Here is a 24302-nt window from a genome sequence, read left to right on the forward strand (position 1 = left end):
CTTTACTCAGTGCATAGTTAAACTATGGAATTTGCTCTCACAAGATGCAGTAATGGCCACCAGCTTGGATGGCTTTAAAAGAAGATTAGACAAATTCATGGAGGACGGGGCTATCAATGGCTACTAGCCATGATGGCTGTGCTCTGCCACCCTAGTCAGAGGCAGTATGTTTCTGAAAACCAGTTGCAGGAAGCCTCAGGAGGGGAGAGTGTTCTTGCACTCAGGTCCTGCTTGCGGGCTTTCCCCAGGCACCTGGTTGGCCACTGTGAGAACAGGATGCTGGACTAGATGGGCCACTGGCCTGATCCAGCAGGCTCTTCTTATGTTCTTAAGATGGCTATAGTAAAAGTTCAACAGCGTAATCCTAACCATGTCTACTCAGAAGTAAGCCCTATTGATTTCAATGTGACTCCAGTTAAGAGGGGTTATGACTGCAGCCTTAGTGTTGGCTGCATGAAAACACAATACTTTGACATATTGTGCTCTGTTATAGTGGTGGGGAAACTCAGCCAAGTGTGGCCCTCCAGGCTTCTCTTTCTGGCCCTTAGGACTCGCACCATGCCACATCCCCTCCCCAGCCACACCTCCAACTGGCCTTGCTTCAAACCCTGCTTGAGCATTTTTGCCGGGCTGCGTTTCTGAGCCCTGATCATGCCTCTTCATTTCATGCGTGGAGAGAGATGTGTGAATACATGTTGAAACTAGGCAACATTTGTTGCTCCAGCCACTTTTGACTCTGGTTCCACCCACCAGTTGCATTTGGGCCCGTCTCCCTCTTGACTCCTGTGGCACTCTCTCTCTCCCTCTCCCTTGTCCACCCTCACCCTTCCATTTGCCTTGGCTCAGTGTCCCAGATCGCTCCCCCCTTTCCCCCTACACTTTAGGACACTGCCTTCTGTCCTGCTGCTCAGGTGCAAATCTGAGCCTTGAAAATGAACGAGGAAGTGGGAAGAGAGGAAAAGGATCACTCTTTCAGCTTTTCCCTTCAGCTTTATGTGCTTTTCAAAGGGGGAAAGAGTAACCCTCGTAGCAAAGCAGCTGCCAGGGGTGGGGGGCTCAGAGGCTCTGCAGATGCCAGGGGTGCCACACTGGTGATCTGCGGAGCAAGCAGACAATGACAGCAAACGAGCAACTCTGAACGATGGTTTGGTTTGTCAGCTGCAGTTAGTGAAAACCATGGTTTGGCACAAAAGCCTTAGCTATGGCAGTCAGACTACTGTCTGTTTTCTTTGAAGAGGAGATCCCTGCACACCATACCTTTTTTAAAAATATACCCTTCCATTTTCGCATGTTAAATGGCAGGTGGAACACAGGAAGCTGCCTTATACTGAATCAGACCATTGCTCCATGTAGCTCAATATTGTCTACACTGACCGGCAGCGGCTTTCCAGGATTTTCAGACAGGGAGTCTCTCCCACCCCTAATTGGAGATGCCACAGGGGACTGAACCTGGGACCTTCTGTGTACAAGGCAGATGCTCTACCACTGAGCTACAGCCCCTCCCCAAAGGGCTGCTGTTCAAGTGCAAAGTACCCTTAGGCAGACAGCATTCAAAAACGAGATTCAGATCTCCTGGCTTGCTTTGCCATGAGCCAATTTGTCTCAGAGCAGTTCCACGCACTCAGGTTCTTTATTCTTTTTAAATACACCTGAGTTGTATTTAACCAAAATGGGAAACCTGCTTTAAACTGTGGTTTGCCCAAAGCATCAAGTGAGAAAAGCGGGAGTCTACTGGCCATGGTTGCTATGTTCTACCTCCACTAATGGAGGCAGCACATCTCTGTATACAGTTGCTGGGAATCACAAGTGGGGAGACCACTGTTGGACTCGCATCCTTTTTTCGGGCTTCCCATTAGGGCATCTGGTTGGCTACTGTGTGACCAGGATGCTGGACTAGATGGGCCTTTGGCCTGATCCAGTTTTAGGGCTCTTCTTGTGTTCTAATGAATCTGAGCATGCAAAGGGAAGATGGCCGTGCTCAAGCCCAAAGGTGGCCCAACCAAGATTTGGCATCGCCCCAAACCAAGCTGGTCACCAAATGTGCATTTAACGAACCAAGAGGTCTTCTGTATCTTTAAAACTTGTCCAGAGGGAAGGGAGAATTCCACCTTGTAGTTTTTCCCATTATAGTGTTGCAAGAAAACTTGCACTTGGCTGAATTTTCTCTTCTCTTAAAGATACAGAATCATTCTCAGGCTCTGAGCCTGGCAACCCTAGTTATAAACCACCCTGTTCAGATTTCATGATGTGTCCGAAGTATGATAACCTCAGTTTCATCATTTTAGCTTCTAGTGACAGTTCTGGTTTAATTTGTTCTAACACCTAATTATTTGTCTTTTTTTGTGGTCCATGGTATCCGCAAAACTCTCCTCCATCACCACAAGATGGACGTATGGATTTTACACAGACAGAAAATCAGCAAACAAAACTAAAGTAAACCCTAAAATGCAAGCGACTCAGAGCATCCCTGGGCTCTGGCTAACAAATCAAGACATCTATCTTAAGGCACTTCCAGACAACATCTTTATTCAGCATTCGTCATGATTTGTTTGCAGGGAGTTTAGATGACGCTGGTTACTTAATGAGAATAATTCTGATTTGTTTGTCGAGAAGTGGGTTTGTTGCAAAACACCTCCCTATCAATGATAATTGTGCAACCAGGATTTGGTTGAATCCCACCTGCAAATTAGCAGGGTCTGGAACAAGCCCTTACTCTTTAAAAAAGAGTGTTTTAACATGCACACACAAGTTGCACTCAAGTTGCTCTTAAAAAAAAAAAAGCCAAGACCCCGCTACCCCTGGGGGAAAAAAAACCCTCTTATTGTTTAACAGAACTGTTAGAAGGATCCCAAAGGATATTGGTCAAGCCAGCAGTAGCAAAACAGCAAAGTTTGTTGCCCTTCAGCCCATCACATAAATGCTGACAGTAAGTCACGAATCACACTCCATCACACAGATGCGGCCATTTCAGAGTGCAGGGGGATTAGCTATGAGAGTGAGTGACTGTGACCCTCCAGGGGTTGTTGGACTCCAACTCCCATCAGCCCCAGCCAGCATGGCCAAAGGTCAGAGATGATGGGACCGAGAGTCTAGCAACCTCCGGAGGCCTTCAGTCATGAAGCAGGGCTCGCTGTCGAGCAATGGCGCTGCCCCATTAACCTCAGTCTGCCTGCCAGCTTCCTCCTCCTCAATCTCATCGGTGCCCTTGTCGAATTGGACAGGGAGGAAGATGGGGACAAAACCAGGGTTAGTGGGCTCTGCCTGTCATTGGATCCAGCTCCATCTACTGTTGGGGCTTCCTGCTTTCCTCCCTAGCAGTCCCAATGGGCACCAGCCACCACCGCAGGTGAGTGTATGCTTGGTAGTGCTCCAGCTGAGTTGACGGCTGCACAAATATGAGGAAGGGTCCCCTGCAGCCAATCAACTCATTTGAAGAACGGTACAGCACGGGCCTCTTGGGACTGTACCATCTGAGGAGGAGAGAATGCTGGGACACTGCATCACTGAGATACCTGCATCGGCCCTCTCTGCCCACTCGTTCCTTCACCCACCCAAGGGGCTTAGAGACGCTTTGGGGAAGGTTGTGTGTGATTTTGATCAAGAAACCAATGTGGGAGAGGGAAAGGGTTAGCAGGCCCCCCGGCCTCGAAACTGATGCCTGATTTAATCCTCTCTGACACAGCTGGTTTTAAAGGTTTTTGGGGGGGGGCAGGGCGGGGAGATATGATTATGGGTTAGATATGATTAGTGGTTAGAGTGTTGGACTATGACCTAGGAGACCAGGGTTCCAATCCCCACACAGCCATGAAGCTCACTGGGTGACCTTAGGCCAGTCACTGCCTCTCAGCCTCAGAGGAAGGCAATGGTAAACCCCCTCTGAGTTGGAGTCGACTTGAAGGCAGTCCATTTTTTTCAAGAAATGTGCATATTGGACCTCAGTGAAGTAGTAAAACCGTGTCTGGGCTATACCACTTCAGACTGCAGGTGGGGGTGTCTCACAAGGTGGAATCTTCCTTCTTTTAAGGAAGTAAATGAAAATCCCTGCATACAGAACACTAGCATGTCAGGGAGAAGCTTCCTGTCTGATAAGCAGGATTTTTTTTTTTGGGGGGGGGGAAGGAGTATTCCATCATGTGAGTCCTACATTTGTAGACTGAAATGTAACAGCCCAAATATAGCCCAGTGAGAACTAGGCCTCTGTTTAAAGCAGGGGTGGGGAACCACTGCCCCTCCAGATGTCTAGAGTGGGGGAACCTGCGGCCCTTTAGGTGTTGGAGGATTACATTTCTCATAATCCCTAACTATTGGTCATGCTGGTGGGGCTGATGAGAACTAGAGTCCAACATCATCTGGAAGGCCACAGGTTCCCCATTCCTGGTCTAAAGCTCTTCCCTTCAGTGCAAACATTCATAAGATTTCTATTTTTGGGGTGGAGGGTGGTTATTCTTATACCCGTTATGGACAGCCTTCAGAATACTTATGCAGTTTCTCTGCAAGAATCTTTCATAGTGAATCCTTGGATGAGCAATGCAGTCGCTTCGCCAGTCTCTCCATCAGGCAATAAAAAGGTGCACATGCCACGCCTATGCTTTTTCCCACAGTCTGTGGTGGTGTCTGTCAGGCGTCTCCCGTTTGTGAGTCCTCTTATGCACATAAAAGCTGGATCGGTCCCGGAAGCACCTCTTGCACTCGGAGCATTTATACGGCTTCTCGCCCGTGTGAGTCCGCTGATGCGCAACGAGGACGTCCCTCCGGCTGAAGCTCCTCTCGCAGTGGGCGCACTTGTACGGCTTCTCTCCCGTGTGGATCCTCTCGTGCTTAATGACATAAGACTTGCTGCTGAAGCGCTTCCCGCAGTACGAGCAGGCGTAGGGCCTCTCGCCCGTGTGGGTCCGCTGGTGCTCGATGACCTGAGACCTCCACACAAAGCCTTTCCCGCAATCGGGGCATGTTTTCAACCTCTCGTCTTGGAGGATGATTTTCGTCAGTGCCGTTTCTTCCTCCAGTTCTTCATATCTGCCCTGACTGTTGATGAATTTCCTCCTTTGCTGCTCCACCGGAGGATTCCCAGGTTGGGCCTTAGTGAGGTCCCCCTGATCAGGGCAGCAAGACGGGTCGCGTTCAGTTCTTCCCAACGATGGGCGTTGCTGCTCCTGTTCCCCAGAGTTTTGGGGGCCATCTTGCTCTTCCCCAAAAGCCATCTCAACATCTGCCGGGGGGGGGGGAAGGAGAGAGAATTCAAAATACAAGTCATTCCTTTGCCAGGAAGGGGAGGACAAAAGAGAATCTGCTAACATAGGCAGCTGCCTTATACTGAATCAGACCACTGGTCATCTAGTTCAGTACTGCCTACTCTGACTGGCAGTAGCTCTCCAGAATTTCAGGCAAGGGATATTCCCAGCCAGACCCAGAGATTGTACTTGAGCCCGGGACCTTCTGCACGTAACCTTCCTTTATCACTAAGCAGAAGGGAAACTTCACCAGCTGAATTTCTGCCCACCGGGCTGTTATCGAAGGCACAACCAACTCCCAGTCAAGGAGGCAAGGGTGTAAGGATGGCAAGGATACATTTCTCCTCACCCCAACAAAAAAGGCAGATGTCTTAGATTGGCAGGAAAAACTTTCTGGGGTGTTTGTAAGGCTATATGTTGCATTTTGTCTATTACTTTCAAGTGTTCAAAGCCCTTTGTCACCCACACATCAACTCTGCAAGGTCAGTCAGTGTAATCACTCAGTGGCAGGTGGAAAGAGTGAGAGAGTGGTTTTCCTATGGCTACCTACAGAGTTCATGGCAGAGATGTGATATGTATTTATTTATTACATTTATACCCTGCCTTTCTTTTCATGATGGAAACCCAAGGCGGCTTACACGTGGTTCCCAGGCGGTCTCCCATCCAGGCACTGACCAGACCTGACCCTGCTTAGCTTTAGCAAGGTGCTGGCCTCATGTGCCTTCAGACCATCGCCTGGGACCTGTTTACTCTTACATACTACCGCTGATATGTAGAGGTTTCAGTCTATGTATCATATAGGCCTATTTCCTGTAAATCCCCTTAAAAAGAAAAAAAAAGATATCTAAACCGGTAGCCGTCAACACATCCAGTGGCAGTGAATTCCAGATGCTAAAATTACACATCACGTGAAGACGTTCCTTCCTTTGGTCTGTCCCGTCGGTTTCATTGGATGAGCCAAAGTTCTACAATGTTGACAGCATCCACCAGCAATTGAAAAGCACAGAAACATGGGAAGCTGCCGTCAGTGGAGGCTGACCCATTCGGGCAAATATGGCACCGCCCCACCAACCTCAGACCATCCTCAGCCAGAAGCCACGTACCAACCTTCTTTCTTACAACTAGTCCAGGGGATGACCCTGCCTCTTAAGCTTCCTCCTCCTCAGTCTCGGTATTGCCTTTGTAGAACTCAGGTGGGAGGAGGATGGGGACAAAGCTAGCATTAGTTGGCTCTGCTTGGCATTGGCTGGCTGGCTCCACCTGCTGCTGGGGCGCCCTGCCTCCCGCCCTCCCAGTCACAACAGGCACCCACGGGCTGCTGCACACCAAATCAGGCCATTGGTCCACCTAGCTCAGTATTGTTTACACTGACTGGCAGCGGCTCGCCAAGATTTCAGACAGCAGAGATTCCCAGCCCCGCCAGGAGACACGAGGGCTGAACGTCAGACCTTCCACGTGCACAAGATGTGGCCTGCCACAGAGCACCAGCCCTTCACCAAATGTTACAGCCCAACCAGATGTTAACGTCAGGAATGTCCGAGAACCCAGTAACTCAGACCCCCCAAAAGCCTTACCGAGAGCTTTGCTATCCCAGTTGCTCTCCTGCTTGATTTCCATCAAGGGACCAGTTGGAGCTGTCTGGGCTTCAGGGGAATTCACCACCACTGCCTTGAAGTGCTGCATCCCCTGGAAGAGCAGTACAGGACCCCACTCAGTCCAAAGGGGCAGGAATGTTCCTGATCTAAGGGCCCTTCTCTTCCCTCCCTGCTTCCTGTACTTATGGCAGGGATGAAGAATCTCAGGCCTCTGCCTTTTTTTTTCTCTTTAAAAAAATTGTGAATCAGTTAACACAATTTACTTACTTATTTAAGGCATTTATCTACCGCTTTTTGGGCGGACCTCACAAAGTGGCTTACAGAAGGTTATTACTGCAATAAGTATCGATTCATAATAAACAATATTCAAATAACAACAACAGAGAAAATACCGGGAAACTATATGTATAGTACAAAAAGAGGGGGAAATTGCAACAACAACAGGGCTCCCACTGGGAGGAAGGGTGGGATATAGACCAAATAATAAATAAATAAATAAATTTTGAAAAGCCTATATAACTTCCAATTATATCTTGCCGCCCCGGGCTCCTTCTGGGAGGAAGGGCAGGGTAGAAATATAATAAACAAAGAAACAAACAAAATCTATAATGATGCAAACATACTACAATATATGGATATTTATTCTTCAAATAGTTATTATTCCAGGCCATAATAAATAAGGACCATCTCTCTGTAACTCTGTTCGTTTGTCCATTCGCCTCTCTAACGTGTGAGTTTCAATAATATTACGTTGTCCCAAATTTGATTGAACCGCTCTAAGATAGCGATAGGCCTCACTGCCTGGCCCTCGGGGCGGGGACCTCTGAGCGGGACCAGGAGCAACTGTGGGTGGAGCAACACGGGCTAATTTACTCACACATCCCCCTCTGTCCTCCATTCAGTCAAGCAAGAAGGATTATCAGAGTTCACAGGCACATTCCAGGCCAGGCAAAAACATTCCAAGCATGGCCGGGGAGCGGTGTGGCTGAGGAGAGTGCCAAGGGCCAGAGACAGAGGCTTGGAGGGCCGCATTTGGTCTCCAGTCCTGAGGTTCTTCACCCGCATCTTAGAAATTAGTTAGCCTGGGTTGAGACCGTTGGAGCTCTTAATCTTACCCGCTGCCTGTGAACGAGGAACCTCACCTGCCAATCCTGCTTCTCCTCTTCCTCGCACTGCCCCAGCAAGAACTCTTCAGCTATGGACACCGCTTGGGTGCAGCTGTCCGGCTCGCGATCCTTCACCCACCGCCCCATTTCCTGGGGCAGCATGGCCAAGAACTGCTCCAGGACCACCAGCTCCAGGATCCACTCCTTGCTGTGCCTCTCTGGCTTCAGCCACTGACGACAAAGCTCTTGCAGGCTTTGGCAAACTTCTTGGGGGCCGTCAGCTTCTCGGTAGTGCAGCTGCCTGAAGCGTTGGCGCGACATCTCCGAGCCAGCGGCTTCCTCGTCGAGGACCTCTGCCTTCACTTTCTGACTTCCCGGCTCAACTTTGACTAAAAGGTTGTCCCTGGATTCCGTAGAGAGGCCTGGAGGGGCTAGGATCACCCTTAGCCCTTTTGGTTTCTGGCAGGGGTCAAGGGGGGCTCCACAAGGGGGATTAAACCCCTTTGCATCCACCCTTGGCCCTGGCAGCAATGGCTGGAAGTCACCTGGATATGGCTGAAGGAACTGGAGGATTTTTACAACCCCCTGAAGTTTGGTCGTCTGGGACTGTTGTGCCCCTTCCTCCGAGCTCTGACTAATTTGTGGGCGCATGGTTCTTTCCCAGAATTCCTTAGTATCCCCAACCAAGAGGGCGTGAAGGTTTTTCGCCACGCCCTTGGCAGTTTCAGGACCTGCTGGGTCCATCTCCTCCACCTTCAACCCATTCTCTGGCACAGCCTTCAGCCGGAAACCTTGCCCATCTCTCCACTCCGCCATCATTCTCCCACTTGGGACGAGGCCTGAATAGTCTCCCTCCCCCTCCCAAACCAAAATTATCAGGCCTTGAAACTCAGCGGACAAATGACCAGTCGAATTGAGAATCTTCCCGGTGAACGAGAGAAGCTTATCCCTATCAGAAAGACAACACAGGAAACTGCCTTGGATCAAGTCAAACCGTCGGTCCATCCAGCTCAGTAATGTCAACACTGACTGGCAGCAGCCAGTCCAGAGTTTCAAGTAGGGGACATTTCCCAGCCCCACCTGGAGATGCTGGGGATTGCATCTGGGACCCTCTGCATGCAAAGCAGATGCTCTTGCAGCTCAACTACGGCCTAGAAATAAAAAAAGAGGCCGCCTTGAAGTGTAGGATAAAAAGGTAACAATGATCATAATTAACGTTTATTCATTTATAATCCGTAATATATCATCCTAAAGACCCCTCCCTACCCCTGGGACCTGGTGTGCGCCAGTTACGGTTTGCGACGGACCTAGCTTACAAGCCAGACTTTATAATTTGAGAAATTGAGTTGGGGAGCAGGCAGTGGCTGTTCACCCCAGAACCCTGAGGGCTCCTCCAGGTGACCTGCTCATTCAGCATTTCTCCTGATTTGCTTGCAGAAAGCTTATTATGGGAAGCTGCCTTATACTGAGTCAGACCATTGGTTCACTGACATCAGGACTGCCTCCATTGACTGGCAACAGCTCTCCAGGATTTCAGGCAGGAGACATTCCAGGCTATGGTCTGAAGGCACATGAGGCCAGCATCCTGCTGAAGCTAAGCAGGCTCAGGTCTGGTCAGTGCCTGGATGGGAAACTGCCTGGAAACCACATGTAAGCCGCCTTGGGTTTCTATCATGAAAAGAAAGGCGGGGTATAAATGTAATAAATAAATAAATACCTGCAGATGCCCCTGGGAATTGAACCTGGGATCTTACGTATGGAAACGTATGGAAAGACGTCGGTCAGCAACAACGAGCCTTCATCTTGATTTGCTTGCTTGTATCTTCCCATTAATCATTCGTTCATCCCATGCTTTTCATTGCACACCCTGCTTTCCGAACTGCAAAATGGCAGGGCAATAGAGGCCTTCATTCCCCTTTCATTGCACAAACCTACATTTCCCAAGATGCGCTCAAATGCCTCCCGCAAAATACTGACCGTCTGGAGGCACCCTAGGTGCGTAACCTGAGGTCTGCAGCACCTGAAGGGAACTTAATTCAGCCCTGAGGGTAAATCTAGATGATGTGCCTGTGGTCGATGTGGGCTGGAACCGAGATGTCAACATTGTCATGTGGCCACTCGCATGTGTTAGAAGCATCAGTCTCACAATAAACTCCCATCTGGAAGCATGATTAATTTTTAAGGTGTCACAAGGCTCTGCTGTTTTTGCAGCGACACAGAATTAACACAGCTACCCCTTTGGAAGTTGCTACTGTGAAACTAGGGCACTAAAGGGTGCTGTGAGTTCATTTTTTAAAAAAGCAAGTAAATAATAATAATAATGGAACGAGGGGCAAAAAAGAAAGGGGGAAATGTGAGAAAGGCTGCCAACTTTTGAACATACCTCTGCTCCTGTGCTTTTCCCCACAGCAGCTCCTCCAATCACCAACCGCTCCTCCTGCTAAGGAAAAAAGGCCTGTGGAGGAAAAGCCTCAGCTGCTGATTTCTGCAGCTCGGACGGGCACAGGAGCAAGCCAGCTTGGGCTTTTTATGGTCAGCTGGCAACTTTAGACGGAGGAAACCGGCTCTTCCGGCAGATTTAAGGGGGAAACCAGGCCTTGTTTTCCCCAGCCTCCTCCTTTTATGGCTTAGCCACCTCTTGTGCTTTTTTCCCAATCCTTGCTTTGACTGCTGCTTCTAGCCCCAAAACTCATTTTGCACCCACTCCTTTCCTTGTTCTCAGACGCAAAGAACCGTCTTCCAGCCGCTGACACAAAGGGTTCTTTTAAGAAAAACATTCAACACTTCCAGTTCCAACTAGAAGTCACATTGGACTACTCCATGTGCGGGGCAAGGGTAGTGGTAGGATTCCATAGGAATAATGCTTTTTTTAGAAAAAAAATATTTTACTAATTTTTAAACCTATTAAATTTAGGTGTGGGGCTTTGAAATAATTATGTATTATAACCAGCACTGTAGCGGCAAATTCACAACCGGGATGCAACGACCACTGGAGGGCCACACGTTCCTCCAACCCTGATCGATCCAGAGGTTTTGTGTTACCTCTGACACAGACAGGAGTGGGTCAGTTTGAAGGGGAAGGGGGAAAAGGGAACAAAGGGCATCAAAGAGAGCCCAGCTGGTTCACCCCAGAGATATATTCAGAGGTATACTGCCTCTGAAGCTGGAGGTTCCATTCGGCCGTCGTGATTAACGGACAAGTCATAAGCTTCTCCTCCTCCATAAACTTGTTCCAGCCTCTGAAGAACATACCAAACGCTTCCAGATCCCAGGGCCCCTCAAATAAAAATGGCCATCGGCTACCTGAGCTCTTTGTTTTAGTGCTGTTCAATAAAGGGGTTAAGTTCATGGAGTCTTTATTTCCTAGAGAAACTGAGATGCTTTGGGAACAGAGGGATGCGAATAGTGTAACTCACTTCCTGCCCCGCCTGCTACGGGAATGCAGAGGTTTAAATTTCCCAGGCGCTGTAGCAGGAGCCGGAGTGATTTCTCCCGCCCCTGTATTTTTAGGGGAAAATCAGGTGAGTGGGTCAAAGTCTGTGTGTAGCAAGAAGAGATGGAGAATTTTAGTGAAGGGATTCTCTCAATTTGGGATTTCCCTTCCCGCCCTCCTCGGCTGGGCTTGTATGTCTTTCATAGCTGTGTGACAGGCAGAAGTTGAACAGGTGGAGCTTCCCTCCTTCATTGCATTTTTTTGTTTGGAAAAAACTGCATTTTGCTTGTTTGTTTTGTTTTCGTTTGCTGAATTTCTGCGCGAGGGGTAGCTTTTAAAGGTGCCTTTATGCACCTCTGTGTCCTTGCTTGGGATCAAGGACCTGTCTTCTTGGCTCTAGCAGTGGCTATTAGCCACGGTGGCTGTTTTATCCCTTCACTGTGGGAGGCAGTAGGACTCTGAATACCAGTTGCCGAGAATCACAAATGGGGAGGGTGCTCTCGCCCTCAGGTCCTGCTTGGGGGCTTCCCATTGGGACATCTGTTTGACTATGGTGAGAACAGTATCCTTCACTAACTGGACCCTTGGTCAGATCTGACAGGGATTTCCTTTGTGTTATTGACTAAAGAGCTGTGGACGCTGATGGTTCTGTATAAATATGGCTACAGGCATGAAAGGTGGAGTGTAGTTTGGAGAGTGAAAAAATCCTCCACCAAACGAAATAAATGTCATAACTTAGGGTGGAGTTCCTGCTTTGCATGCGGATGGTCCTGGGGTTCACAGAATCACAGAATTGGACGCTACGTCAGAGGCCATGTAGTCCACCCTTGGCTCAATGCAGGATCTACAGTGCAGGCTGCAACTACAACTTCCCTGACAAATGGCCACTCAGCCTCTGCTTTTAAATATTCCAGCGAAGGAGAGCCTGTCCCAAGGCAGCTTGTTCCATTGTTGAATAGCTCCTTCCATTTGGTAAGGAAACATTAGCTATTAGTAAGTCAGGGCTGGGGAAGCTGTTGCCTTCTGGATGTTGCTGAACTACAACTCCCTTCTTCCCCAATCATTGGCCATGCTGGCTGGGGCTAGGGATGGTAAGAGCTGTCTGTCTTGGTTCTCTCAATTTCTCATTTTTCTAATGTTAAATTTAGTTCTCTACATTTCTACAGCCATCTGCTAATTTTTTTTTAAATCCTCAAGAAAATTCTCCACCATTTTAGAGCAAATTTCTCCAAATAAACACATTTTTGTAGGCAGTTTTGACAAAGGTACACATTTTTGCAAGCCATTTTTCATCATTTCATGCCTTTTGTCTGTTATTTTCACTCATGTATTCATTTTTATACACACTTTCCCCTAATATATGCATTTTTGTAAATGTTGTTTCGTTGGTGAATTGCATCCCAAAATTCTAATAAACCCGAATTTCGAAGGATGGCTGTGTTTTGGTTCTCATATTGTTTTTGGAAATTGTGAATTTGATAAATTCCGCTTGAAATGTGAACTGAATCGAAATTCTCACCCATCCCTAGCTGGGGCTGATGGGCGTTGGAGTTCACCAACATCTGGATGGCCAAAGCTCTCCCAGCCTTATGGGTACACCATTAGTTTCTCCTAATGCTTAGCCCAAATCTGCATTTTCTGTGTAATTTCCACCCACTGGTTCCAGTCCCGCCCCCTGGAGCAACAGAAAATGAGGCTGTGTACATACCATACATTTAAAGGGCATGCCTTCCCCCAAAGAATTTTGGGAACTGTAGTTTACCCCTCACAGAGCTACAATTCCCAGCACCCTTAATCTGTTAAGAGTTTTTGGTAGATATATATATTGCAGCGGAGTGAAGAAATAACAGGTCTGTTAAGATTGGTAGAGCCAGTGTGACATATTGGTTAAGGTGTTGGACTACAACCTGGGAGACCAGGGTTCAAATCCCCACATAGCCATGAAGCTCACTGGGTGACCTTGGGCCAGTCACTGCCTCTGAGCCTCATGAAAACCCTATTCACAGGGTCACCATAAGTTGGAATCGACTTGAGGGCAGTACATTTACATTTTTTTTTTTTTAAGTTTGGTAGTTGAAAGAATACAGAAACTTAAGGTTTATTACTACACAGAGGTATGGTCATACATGTTGAAGCAGCTATGTGGCTTCCACTCAGGAGACCCTTACTAACTGAGAACCAAGAAAGGAAGAGGAGAGGGGAGGGGAGGAACAAAGCCTGCATAAACAACAAACAATTTAGAGGAGGAATCAGCAGAGGGAAGAATAGATTTCTGTCTGTTGCCCCCTACTGGTTCAGGTAACTTGTAACATGCATTGATGCTTTACTCTCAACATAACGAGTTAAGAGTTGCTCTTTATATGTATGGTGCGTATGCAGTCTGAGTCTGCTCTGTCTTCTGCGTGATATTTGAAGGCAGTTGTCGTTTCTCCCCTTCATCTTCTCTTCTCCAGGATATACATGTCCAAATCTTCCTGCTGATCTTCCAAGGACTTGGTTTCCAGGCTACTCCCCATCTTGGTCGCTCTCCTCTGTGTATCCTCCAGCTCCTCAGTGTCCACCTTAAAACCTGGTGCCCAGAATTGGACACAGGAATCCATACAGGGCCAGCCTTGCTGTTAGGCAGAGCGAGGCAGCTGCCTCAGGCAGCCGATCTTGAGAATCGGAGACCCGGAAACTGCTGTGTGAGCCGCACAACCTGCCCTGCTCTCCAGCCTTGAGTGTGGTGAACTCTGTCCTGTTGCCAGAAAATCTTTCCTCACGCGGTGGACAGTTAAATGATGGCATTCGCTAGGGTGGCAGTGAAGGCCACCAACTTGGATGGCTTTAAAAGAAGATTAGATAAATTCATGGAGGAGAAGGCTATCGATGGCTACTAGCCACAATGGCTATGTTCCACCTCCACTATTGGAGGCAGTAAATGCCTCTGAATACCAGTGGGGAGAGCGCTGTTACGCTCAGGTCCTGTGTACAGGTGTCCCAAAGGCATCTGATTGACCAAGGTGAGAGCAGGATGCGGGACCACGATGGGCCTCAGTTTGGTCTAATCCAGCTTATCTTATATTGTTGTGGAATTGGGCTCTCTTGACCTTGATCTCTCGTATTTTTTTTCACCTCAGCAAAAAGCACCTCCGTCTGCTATTCATCAGGAAGATTAAATTTCCCCACCTTAACCACCCGCATGCCTGCATATCCTGTGGCCTGGTGAGGTAAAAAAAACCCAGGCTGGACTTCTGGGAGCAACTGGGCACTTGGTTCAGGCTGACCTCTGCCGGGGGGGGGGGGAAATGGCTGCTGAACAACGAGATGGACTGGCTCTTAGTCTACAGCTAGAGGCTGAGCCTCAACAGGGAGTGAAAACAGAACAACCGGACTTAGAGGCCCTTGACCCAGGGACAGGCCCTCGCGTCATGCAGGCCAGGAATACTGGGGGATTCTGGGAGAGAAACATGCCAGGCCACGTTAAGTGGGAGTCGCAGAAGGGGCCGCAGCAGCCGTGGGAGGCCCAGCTTCAGGAGTTCCTCAAAGCGATGGAGTCCTCCCACTCGGACGGGAGAAATCCGCACCAGCGGACGTCGGCGTTACGGGACGAGGCCCAAGCCGTCCTGCCTCCTCCTGAGGGAACGGCCAACACCAGGCCGCATCTGAGGAGAGAGATGGTGAGCCCTCCCCTGCCAGGCCCCAGCAGAGAAACCCAACAGGCAGCCAAAGAGAAGGAGGAGCGTGGGAAAGTGAAGGAAGAGATTCTGGAAGTGGAGGAGGAAGAAGAGGAGGAAGCTGCTGACTCTGACACACAGCGCCAGCGCTTCCGGCGGTTTGGCTACCAGGAGGCCGAGGGCCCTCGAAAGACTTGTGGCCACCTCTGGGAGCTCTGTCGGCAGTGGCTGAAGCCGGAAAGGCACACCAAGGAGCAGATCCTGGAGCTGGTGATCCTGGAGCAATTCCTGGCTGTCCTGCCCCTGGAGATGCAATGCTGGGTCAGGAAAGGTGGTCCAGAGAGCTGCTTGCAAGCAGTGGCCTTGGCCGAAGAGTTCCTGCTGAGCCAACGAGCTGAGGCGAAGCCAGCTGAGCAGGTGAGCATGCCTCTTCCTAGTCATCATGAGGGTTTTGGAGTTCGACCAGACCTAACCCTGCAGTGGTATGAGAAGGTAGACTCCTTAGATGGTAAGAGTGGAGAGACCGTGGCTCAGGGGCAGAGCAGAAGGTCCCAGGTTCAGTCCCTGTCGCCTCCTGGTAGGGCTGGGAGAAATCCCTGCGTCTGAAACTGGAGAGCCGCTGCCAGTCAGAGTAGGCGATGCTGAGCTACATGGGCCGTCAGTTTGACTTGGGATAAGGCAGCTGCCTGAGTGGACTATACCCGCTGCAGGAGGGAAATACCGTATTTGATTTTTATTTAATCTATTTAATTTGCACCCCACTTCTCTGTTTATTTCGTTGTTTTCAGTTCTAACCTTCTTGATTTCCAAAAGGATCCCCGTGCATCTTAGAAATTGGATAAAATGATGGCATGTGTGTGTATGTGTGTGTGTATAAATATTCCCCCAATTAAACCCAATCATAAAATCAAACTGTAAAAATGAAAAGCCAAGGCTAAAATAAAAAGCAAGTGGGGAGAGTGCTGTTGCACTGAGGCCCTGCTTGGGAGAGCGGGGTGGGTGGGGCTTCCCAATACACCACTTCCTAGTCTTGGATGCAAGGATCTGGAAGAGCAGGGTTCAAAATTCTGACCCAGCAATGAAGCTTGTCAGATGATCATAGGCTAGTCACGCTGCCTCTCAGCCTAACCTACCTCGTGGGGGGCAGGGAATCATGTATACCACCTTGAGCTCCTTGGAGTAAAGGTGGGATATAAATGTAATAATAATAATTAGAGAGGGGTGTGTGAGTGTGCATGGAAACTGGCCTACTAGACTATACAATATTCATTGCCTCTGGCCCTAGCCACCACTGGCGTGCAGGCCCCGGAAGATCACCCATAAAGGAATGAGGCCTGTGGGCTGAAAAAAGGTTCCCTAGCTCTGCCCTCACAAAGCCCCTATGTAGGTATGATGGAAATAACCACACATTTTCCCCTCGTTTCCCTTCCTCACTTGTTCCCCCTGTGAAGACTCCCTCTACTGGTTTTTTTTTTAAAAGTAAGCTCTTTGGGGCAGGAAACTGTCCTGTGAAGTGTCATGAGCACACTTAGGACACCTAAGAACGATCTCTCCTTCTGCTTCAGGTACCAGGGATGTTCCAGGAGGGGAATGCCAAGATCCCTGAAGTGGAGGGGGCTCCCTCAGGCGGCTGGCAGAGGCCGGTCTTCAAACAGATCAAACAGGAGGGCGACTGCGATGTGACCTTGCAGGGTAAGGCTGCCTGGTGGCAGAGTTTTAACCATCCTGTTAAACTTTTGATCTGTCCCCAACCAAGATCAGGGGTGGGGAACTTTTTTTTTAATGTTGAGGGCTGCATTCCCTCAGGGGTAATATTTTTTTGGGGGGGCACGTACTGGCAATGGGTGGGTTGGAACTGGTAGTGTGTGGGGCCAAAATTTGCTCTTTCCCCCCCTTCACTTTTTTCTCTGCCCTTCCTTTTATTTGGGTTGCATTCATGACAGATGCTCTTGGATATTGCCAGTGAATAATGTTAGGATTCTCTCCCTGTTCCAACAGGAGATGGGAAGGAGCAGAACAAACAGGAAAACTCCAGGAAACTGGAACTGCATTGGATATTGTTAGGAAGAGGCGGGCAGAATGTCTCCAGCTGGCCCAATCAGGGCGAAGTTTCTGCTGGCCAGGAGGAAGCATACCCCAAGAAGGAAGGGGACAAGTTTATTAATTCCCAGGGAAGGTATGTGGAATTTGATGGAAATGTGGTCCAGCTTACTATCCCAACAGGTGAGACGCAAAAGCTGGGGCATGAGAGGGAGAAGTCGTGCGTTCACTGTGGGAAAGACTTTCAGCTCAAGTGTAACCTTCAGGCTCACGAGAGGACCCACACGGGCGAGAAGCCATACAAGTGCTCTGTCTGCGGGAAGGGCTTCAGTACGAGGGCCTACCTCATCACCCACGAGAGGATCCACACAGGGGAGAAACCTTACCAGTGCTCAGATTGCGGGAAAAGCTTCTGCGACAACTCCAACTTGATCGTACACAGGAGGACCCACACGGGGGAGAGGCCATACAAGTGCACGGATTGCGGGAAGAGCTTCCGGGAGAGACCAGTCCTCATCAGGCACCAGAGAATCCACACGGGGGAGAAGCCATATAAGTGCAGAGATTGTGGGAAAAGCTTCAGCCAAAGCTCGGGTCTTCTGGTGCACGAGCGGACCCACACGCGCGAGAAGCCGTACACGTGCACCGACTGTGGGAAGAGTTTTGGTGGGAATTCAAACTTGAGGGTGCACATGAGGATCCACACAGGGGAGAAGCCGTACAGATGCTCGGACTGCGGGAAAATTTTCAGTGACAGATCGCTACTCGTTCGGCATCAGATCACCCACCAAGAGGGGAAGTGCTAAGTGTGTGTGTGTATAAAAAGTCACGTTAGTAAAACTATGAAGTTTCTTGGTTTTCCACTGTTTAGGAACCCGACATTTTGATACACACATACAGTCTCCTTGAGACCCACCTTGATTACTGTGAATAGTTGAAAATGTTAAGCCTTTTTAAAAAAAGAACTAAATCTCCCCCTCTAAACGGGGAATGTGAACTGTATGCCAACATGGCTAGGAACACTTGGAAAGCTTCTAAAATCCACAGTCGGGTGATACCTTTATTAGGACCAACCCAAAAGTCAGGAAATAGTCAGCAAGCTCTCAAGGTCTGCAAAACTCTTCATCAGGATGGATGTTAAGGAAAGCCCATGGGGGAAGCTGGTTTAATAATGATGCAGCTACAAAATCTGCCTTTAATCACTTAAGGATGCATACACACCATACATTTAAAGCACATTTCCCCTCCCCCAAATAATCCTGGGAACTGTAGTTTACCAGCATCCTTAACAAACTACAGGATTCTTGGGGCGGGGGTGCTTTAAACGCATGATGTGTGCGCAGCCGGAGCATGGGAGGAAATAGCAAACTTAATTGCATTAGGTTCTACTAGGTACTCTGCAGGTTTCAGATTAGGAACACAGGAAGTTTCCATCAGAAGTGCGGAACCTCAGACCTGACTGGCCCTTGGAACTCTCCGTGACTGGCTCTGCTTCAGAGTCCAAGGGTTTTTGCTTGGCTGGAGTGTGCCCTTGAACCCGGATAATGCTTCTTGCTTGCTTGGAGAGAGGCTAGAGAGAGGGATGTGTGAGCGTGTGTAAAAATTAGCCTGCTGTACATAGGTAAAATTTGCAACTGTTGCTCCACCCACATTTGCCACTGGCCCCGCCCACTACTGGCAGGTAACCCTTGGGAGACGGCCCAGAAGGAATGCAGCCCTTGGGCTGGAAATGGTTCCCCTTCCCTGGATTGCCCGTGGCTCTCTAGGTACCCAGACAGGGGACTTTCCCAATGATGGCTGATGCCCTGGTGGGGCGGGCGGCAGGGAGGCCAACGGGAGGTGAGGCTGGAACCATTGACAGGCATGAAGCCAGAGCTAATTTATTCTAGTTTTGTCCCTATCCTCCTCCCTGCTACGTTCTGCAAGGGGCGACACTGGGACTAAGGAGGAAGAGGATGCTGACAGGCAGGGCCACCCCCTGGGCTGGTTGCAAGTCAGAAGGTGGGCAGGTGAGGGTGAGCCCCACCAAACTGAGCTTGGTGGGGCGGTGCACCGTTAGCTCTAATAGACCAACCTTCCTTGGCCCCACCCCCTACCTAGAGATGCTGGAGGTTGCTCCTGGGACTTTTCACATCTGAGCTGTGTTTGATCCCCTACAATGGCCAATCCCTCTTTTTTAAAAAATAAATAAATCCAGCATTTGCTCAGCTGTGTCTCAAACCTTAAAGTAAAACACACCTGATTCCCTGTTAGGCAGAACCTTCAAACAGTAAAGTCAATCATCATCTATATTGGGGATTCCCAAACTGGCATCCGTGGAGTGATCCTTGAGCTTCTTTCAGGTGGTCTGCGGTGCGTCTGCATTAAATATTTGTATTGGTTTTTATTTGTATTTTTATTGATGCTGTTGTTTCTTGCATTGTATTCTATGGAATTCAAATTGTAGTACAATTAAAGGCAATATAAGAAACAAAAGAAGCAATAAAAATTCAGTGAAAAATCCTGCAGCATCTAGCACAGCACGCTACAAAGGCTACAACGAGCAGAAAAATCACTAAGTGGTTCACCAGGACCCTCAGCAGTTTTCAAGTGGTCCATGGGGGAAAAGGTTTAGGAATACCTGATCTATATTAAAGACTGTGACTAATGCAGCAGACTTCATGGCTACAATATCAAGCCAGCTTCTTCTTCTTTTCCCTTCTACTCTCAGCTGTGCTTAATATCCAGCCTGATGGAGAGTTCTGGAGAACTTAAAAACTTTCTGACCGTGAAGCGCAGGGGTTGCCAAGGTGACACCTGTGGGTGCAATGGCGCCCTTGAGATCTTCCCCTGCGGCCTATGATGAACCCACTCACTGGTTGTGGAGGTTATGAAAAGTACATAGAGCTGAAGTAGGAAGTTGGAAGAGTGACGCTCTTTCCTGCTTTCTCTTTCAGCTCTATGTGCTTCTCAAGGCCCACATTAATTCTGTTGGGTCTGAGTTTTACCCAGATCCTTTGGAAAAGTGGGGGTGGGGGGGAGGAAAAGTGACCAGAGGGGATGTTGCTCAGAGCACTTGCTCAAAAATCCGAATGCGTCCATGGGCTTTAAAAAGTTGATGACCCCTGATCTAGTAACATGTTGGTTGGCCCTCATAAAAACCTGTTGCCCAACAGCGGATTGTGGCATTTTTCTTTATGGGCCAACATGACTTCCTTTTGATGTTACGTGTGAGCTGGAAAGAGCTGGTACACCCATAGCTCAAGATGCCCCAATTTACTCAGCATGCTTTCCAAAGCAACATTTCTTTTGTTTTAAATGTCTCCTGCTTGAGGTTCAGGGGGCGAAGCTTATTTCATCAAAGAGCAGTTGTAAAGAGCTCTCAACTCCCGTCAGCCCCCAGCCAGGGATGGTCGGATGATGGGAGTTGTAGTCCAGCAATATCTGGAGGGCCCCAGCTTCCCCAGCCCTGTCAAAGAGAGTAGTCCTCAGTAACAAACGGTAGTGGTGGTTGAGCTTGGACAGTCCCATTGCCCTTTCACACCCTTGAATTGGCAAGTACAGAATCCTAGTAGCCACTTAGTAGCAAGTTAGGGATAAAGGCTGAAGTTACAAGTATTTTTTAAACTTGTAGAATGTAAATCTGTAGCATGTATGTGTTCCTTGCCGCTATTGAGGGGAGGGAGGCAGGTTTGAAGGGCAGATAGTGCTAAATGCTATGTACAGTAGGGCCCTGCTTATACGGCGGGTTAGGGACCAGGCCCCCGCCATAAAGTGGAAATCGCTGTAAAGTGGAACCCATTGACTTTAATCGGTCTCGTCGCGTGAAAATGACGCGAAAATGTCGCAAAATGCCGTAAAATCGAAAAATTGGCTTTAAAAGGGGGGATTGCCCCTGATTGAAAGCCGCTGCATCAGCGGGATGCCGGAAAGCGGGGCCCTACTGTACTAAAGGAATACAAATTTGTATATATGCAGAGAGTTACAAGGTAGGGATTAACTTTCTCTCTCCCCCCCATCTAATATTTCACCAGTTCTTCCAGGAGTGGCTTCATGCTTTGGGATTAGCCTTCCAGGTAAGGATAGGTATTTGTACGGAAAGACGTGTCACTAACATACTTAATGGAATTTTTTCTCTAGGTGACTTAGGGTTCTATTATGGTCGTGTTTTTTTAAAACGAACATCCAAGAATTTTAGAAAAAAATGTCTTTATGCATCTGTAAGAAACACTGAATGGAACAAATAAAAAGGTGTACTTTAAAAAGAAAGTGAAAAAGGCACAGCTTCATAATATGATATACCTTGGAGGTATATTTTGATAATGAAAAAGTATATTTTTTCATTGTGTACTTCAGCATTTAAAGCATGTGGTGGTTGTTTTTAAAAGAGAGAGCCAGTGTAATGGTTAGAGCAGGGGCAGCCGATCTGATGCCCTTCTAATGTGGTTAGATTACAGCTCCCATCATCCCTAGCCATTGGCCATGCTGGCTGGGGCTGATGAGAGCTGGAGTCCAACACAACACCTGGAGGGCACCAGGTTGGCTACACCTGGGTTAGAGAGTTGGACTGTACCCTAGGGAAGGGGGTGGAGACCCTGTGGCCCTCCTCTGGACGTTGCTGAACTACAACTCCCATCAGCCCTACCAAGCATGGCTAATGGCCAAGGACGATGGGAGTTGTTGTTCAGCAACATTTGGAGGGCCAAAGATTCCCTACACCTGAACTAGGAGACAAGGATTCAAATCCCCACTCAGCCTGGGAGCTCACTGGGTGAACTTGGACTGGTTCACTGCCTCTCAGCCTAACCTACCTCACAGGGTTTTTGTCAGAGCTTGGAAAAGTTATTTTTTTGAGCTACAACTCCCATCAGCCCCAGCCAGCATTGCCACTGGATTGGGTTGATGGGAGGTGTAGTTCAAAAAAGTAAATTTTCCAAGTTCTGGTTGCTGTGAGGATAAAATGAGAGGGGTGCATGTATGTAGCCTTGAGCTCCTTGGAGGAACATAAAAACAGCGCAGTGCCAAACTTCAGGAATTCCTCAGGCGCTTATTAAGGGGTTCCTCAGTGAGAAGATGAGGAATGTAAAATAAATTTCTCTCAAAAGCAGCTTGCCAGCTGCCCCAATCTACCCCTTCCCCCCAAAATCCAGAGCCAAAGAAAATTGTAGGCTATATTCTGGATCAGGGCTAGGGAACCAGTTGGCCTTACAAATGTTGTTGGACTCCAACTCCCATCAGCCCCAGCCAGTGTAGCCGATGATCAAGGATGACGGGAGCTGTAGTCCAACAACATCTGGAGGGCCATCCTGACTACTCATCCCTGTTCTAGAATGTTCTCCATTTTCACGCAATTCTGAGCTATACCTGCCTTCTACAATGTGGTACCCTCCAGATGCTTTAGAACACAACTTTGATTTATATTTTTCTTATAGGCATGTTGACTTGGCAGCTGCCTACAAGTCTGAGTGCAGGTATCACGTTGCCTCTGCATGCAAGATTCAAATCCCAGCCCAGAAGAGGGCTATATCTTTAGAGCACAGACTGTAGCGTGCTCTTTCTCTTCAGAAGATCCTAGCTATGCTAACTGGTAGTTATGTATTTTAATGAGGGAGGGGTGTATGCAGCTTTGAGTTTCATTTCATATTTATTTATTACTTTTATATTCTGCCCTTCCAAGGAGCTCAAGGGGGCATACATGGCTCTCCTGCTCCCCATTTTATCCTCACAACAACCCTGTGAGGTGTGGGGAGATTTGAATCCTGATCTCCCAAGCCCTAGTGTGACTCTCTAGCCACCGCACCACACTGGCTCTTACAGTATTAAATTTCTTTCCTGCCTTTCATTCCAAAGGAGCCCCAAATAGTGAAACAATGCAATAGAAAACCTCTAAAACCAGTCAGGTACCCTCTGGGTTAATAATTTCAAGGTTGCCAGGAAGAGGATCTTTCAGCCATCAAATGCCCAGGTGCCCAGGAATGTTTTTCAGTTCCTCCTGAATGTTAATTATGAGGGAGACAGACACACCTCACCAGGGAGGGCATTCTACAAACAGGGACGCACCTCCAAGAAGTCTCTGTCATGGGTCAACGCCAGGCAGTCAGCACCCAGCTTCAGTCAGAGATGGGATTCTCCAGTCCGTACACATTTTTATTTTTGTACACTAGTTTGGAATGAAAAGCAGAATAAACTTTTTTTTTTACTTACTTAGATAAGGAACAAATAGGATGCCTCTCCCCACCCCTGGGGGAAAAAACCTCTGCAAACCTTTGTTTGTTGTTGTTAATGGGCCTTCAGGTCAATTCCGACTTACGGCAACCCTATGAATCAGCAACCTCCAATAGCATCTGTTTAACAATAACATATAAATACCAACATTCTAAAAATACAGAAACAATGTAAAATGTATGCACTGAAATCATTTTAATTCAGCAATGATAAAGTCACCAAGCAATGCTCTAAATAGAAACCTTTTTTAAAAAAATAGTTTCATAGAACATTTTTTTAAAAGGAAGGAACTACAGTGTTGAATTCTGGGCGTTCCTGAGATGGATGGCACTACTACTGAAAACGCCCTGCTTCTCTCCCCTCCCTCCCGAATGAGAAACTTTTACCACGGTAGCCTCTCAGGATGTTGAACTCCACCAACTCCAGCCAGCATAGCCAATGGTCAGAGGTGATGGGAGTTGTAGTTTAACAGCATCTGGACTGCTGTGTTCTACCTTCACTGTTGGAAGCGATATGTCTCTGAATGCATTGCTGGGCATCACAGGTGAGGAGACTGCTGTTGTGCTCAGGTCTTGCTTGTGGGCTTCCCATTGGGGCATTGGATTGGCCACTTGGAGAACAGGATGTTGGACTAGGATGGGCCTTTGGGTCTGATCCAGCAGGCAGGCTCTACCTGGGTTTGTGCAACAAAACTGAATTGTGGGAGAATTGGGACAGGCAGGAGGAAGCACTCCTGCAGACACAGCCTATATTGTGCCTCTGAATGCCTGCTTGTGCTTCTTCCCAATGGGCATTTGGTTGGCCACTGGGGGAAATGGGATGCTCCAGCTTAGTGTACCCCATGACAGCGCTGGTGGTATAAACCAGGCGTGGGGAACCTTTGGCCCTCCAACCTACAACTCCTGTCAGCTCCAGCAAGCATGACCAATGGCTAGGGATGATGGGAGTTGTAGTTCAGCAACATGTGGGGTGACACAGATTCCCCACACCTGGTGAAAACCGCTTATGGAGCCGAGGGGGTGGCGGAGGAAGGTGTG

The 24302-nt window shown here is 48.4% G+C and overlaps 2 protein-coding genes across 5 annotated transcripts; one reads left to right on the top strand and one right to left on the bottom strand.

Moving 5' to 3' along the window:
- Positions 1 to 2439: 2439 nt before the first annotated feature.
- Positions 2440 to 11359, bottom strand: LOC133381238 (zinc finger and SCAN domain-containing protein 16-like). The gene is made up of 5 exons (XM_061620067.1): positions 10316 to 11359; positions 9650 to 9811; positions 7969 to 9083; positions 6806 to 6917; positions 2440 to 5209 (listed from the first exon to the last, which is right to left on the bottom strand). Exons 3-5 carry the CDS (start codon positions 8935 to 8937, stop codon positions 4584 to 4586), a joined length of 1707 nt encoding a protein of 568 aa, XP_061476051.1. The 5' UTR covers positions 8938 to 9083; positions 9650 to 9811; positions 10316 to 11359; the 3' UTR covers positions 2440 to 4583.
- On the top strand, positions 10756 to 21278 carry LOC133381235 (zinc finger protein 397-like). 4 transcript variants are annotated; one of them, XM_061620053.1, is made up of 5 exons: positions 10756 to 11453; positions 13819 to 14367; positions 14485 to 15438; positions 16587 to 16713; positions 17020 to 21278. In XM_061620053.1, exons 3-5 carry the CDS (start codon positions 14653 to 14655, stop codon positions 17865 to 17867), a joined length of 1761 nt encoding a protein of 586 aa, XP_061476037.1. In that variant the 5' UTR covers positions 10756 to 11453; positions 13819 to 14367; positions 14485 to 14652; the 3' UTR covers positions 17868 to 21278. The 4 variants fall into 4 exon arrangements, with proteins under 4 accessions (XP_061476037.1, XP_061476036.1, XP_061476038.1 ...); XM_061620052.1 differs by lacking the exon at positions 13819 to 14367; XM_061620054.1 differs by lacking the exons at positions 10756 to 11453; positions 13819 to 14367 and adding an exon at positions 11521 to 11597.
- Positions 21279 to 24302: the final 3024 nt, after the last annotated feature.

This window comes from Rhineura floridana, chromosome 3 (assembly GCF_030035675.1).
Source record: "Rhineura floridana isolate rRhiFlo1 chromosome 3, rRhiFlo1.hap2, whole genome shotgun sequence".
Taxonomy (NCBI): Eukaryota; Metazoa; Chordata; class Lepidosauria; order Squamata; family Rhineuridae; genus Rhineura; species Rhineura floridana.

What these genes read in the sequence shown, in the direction of transcription:
- LOC133381238 (XM_061620067.1), bottom strand. Translation starts at nt 8,937, where the DNA reads ATGGACCGACGGTTTGACTTGATCCAAGGCAGTTTCCTGTGTTGTCTT. An exon ending in AGGAGAAGCAGGATTGGCAG is followed by an intron (nt 6,918 to 7,968) that starts GTGAGGTTCCTC and finishes CTGCTCTTCCAG; the next exon opens with GGGATGCAGCACTTCAAGGC. An exon ending in CTGGGATAGCAAAGCTCTCG is followed by an intron (nt 5,210 to 6,805) that starts GTAAGGCTTTTG and finishes CCCCCCCGGCAG; the next exon opens with ATGTTGAGATGGCTTTTGGG.
- LOC133381235 (XM_061620053.1), top strand. Translation starts at nt 14,653, where the DNA reads ATGGCTGCTGAACAACGAGATGGACTGGCTCTTAGTCTACAGCTAGAG. An exon ending in AGGCGAAGCCAGCTGAGCAG is followed by an intron (nt 15,439 to 16,586) that starts GTGAGCATGCCT and finishes CTTCTGCTTCAG; the next exon opens with GTACCAGGGATGTTCCAGGA. An exon ending in CTGCGATGTGACCTTGCAGG is followed by an intron (nt 16,714 to 17,019) that starts GTAAGGCTGCCT and finishes CTGTTCCAACAG; the next exon opens with GAGATGGGAAGGAGCAGAAC.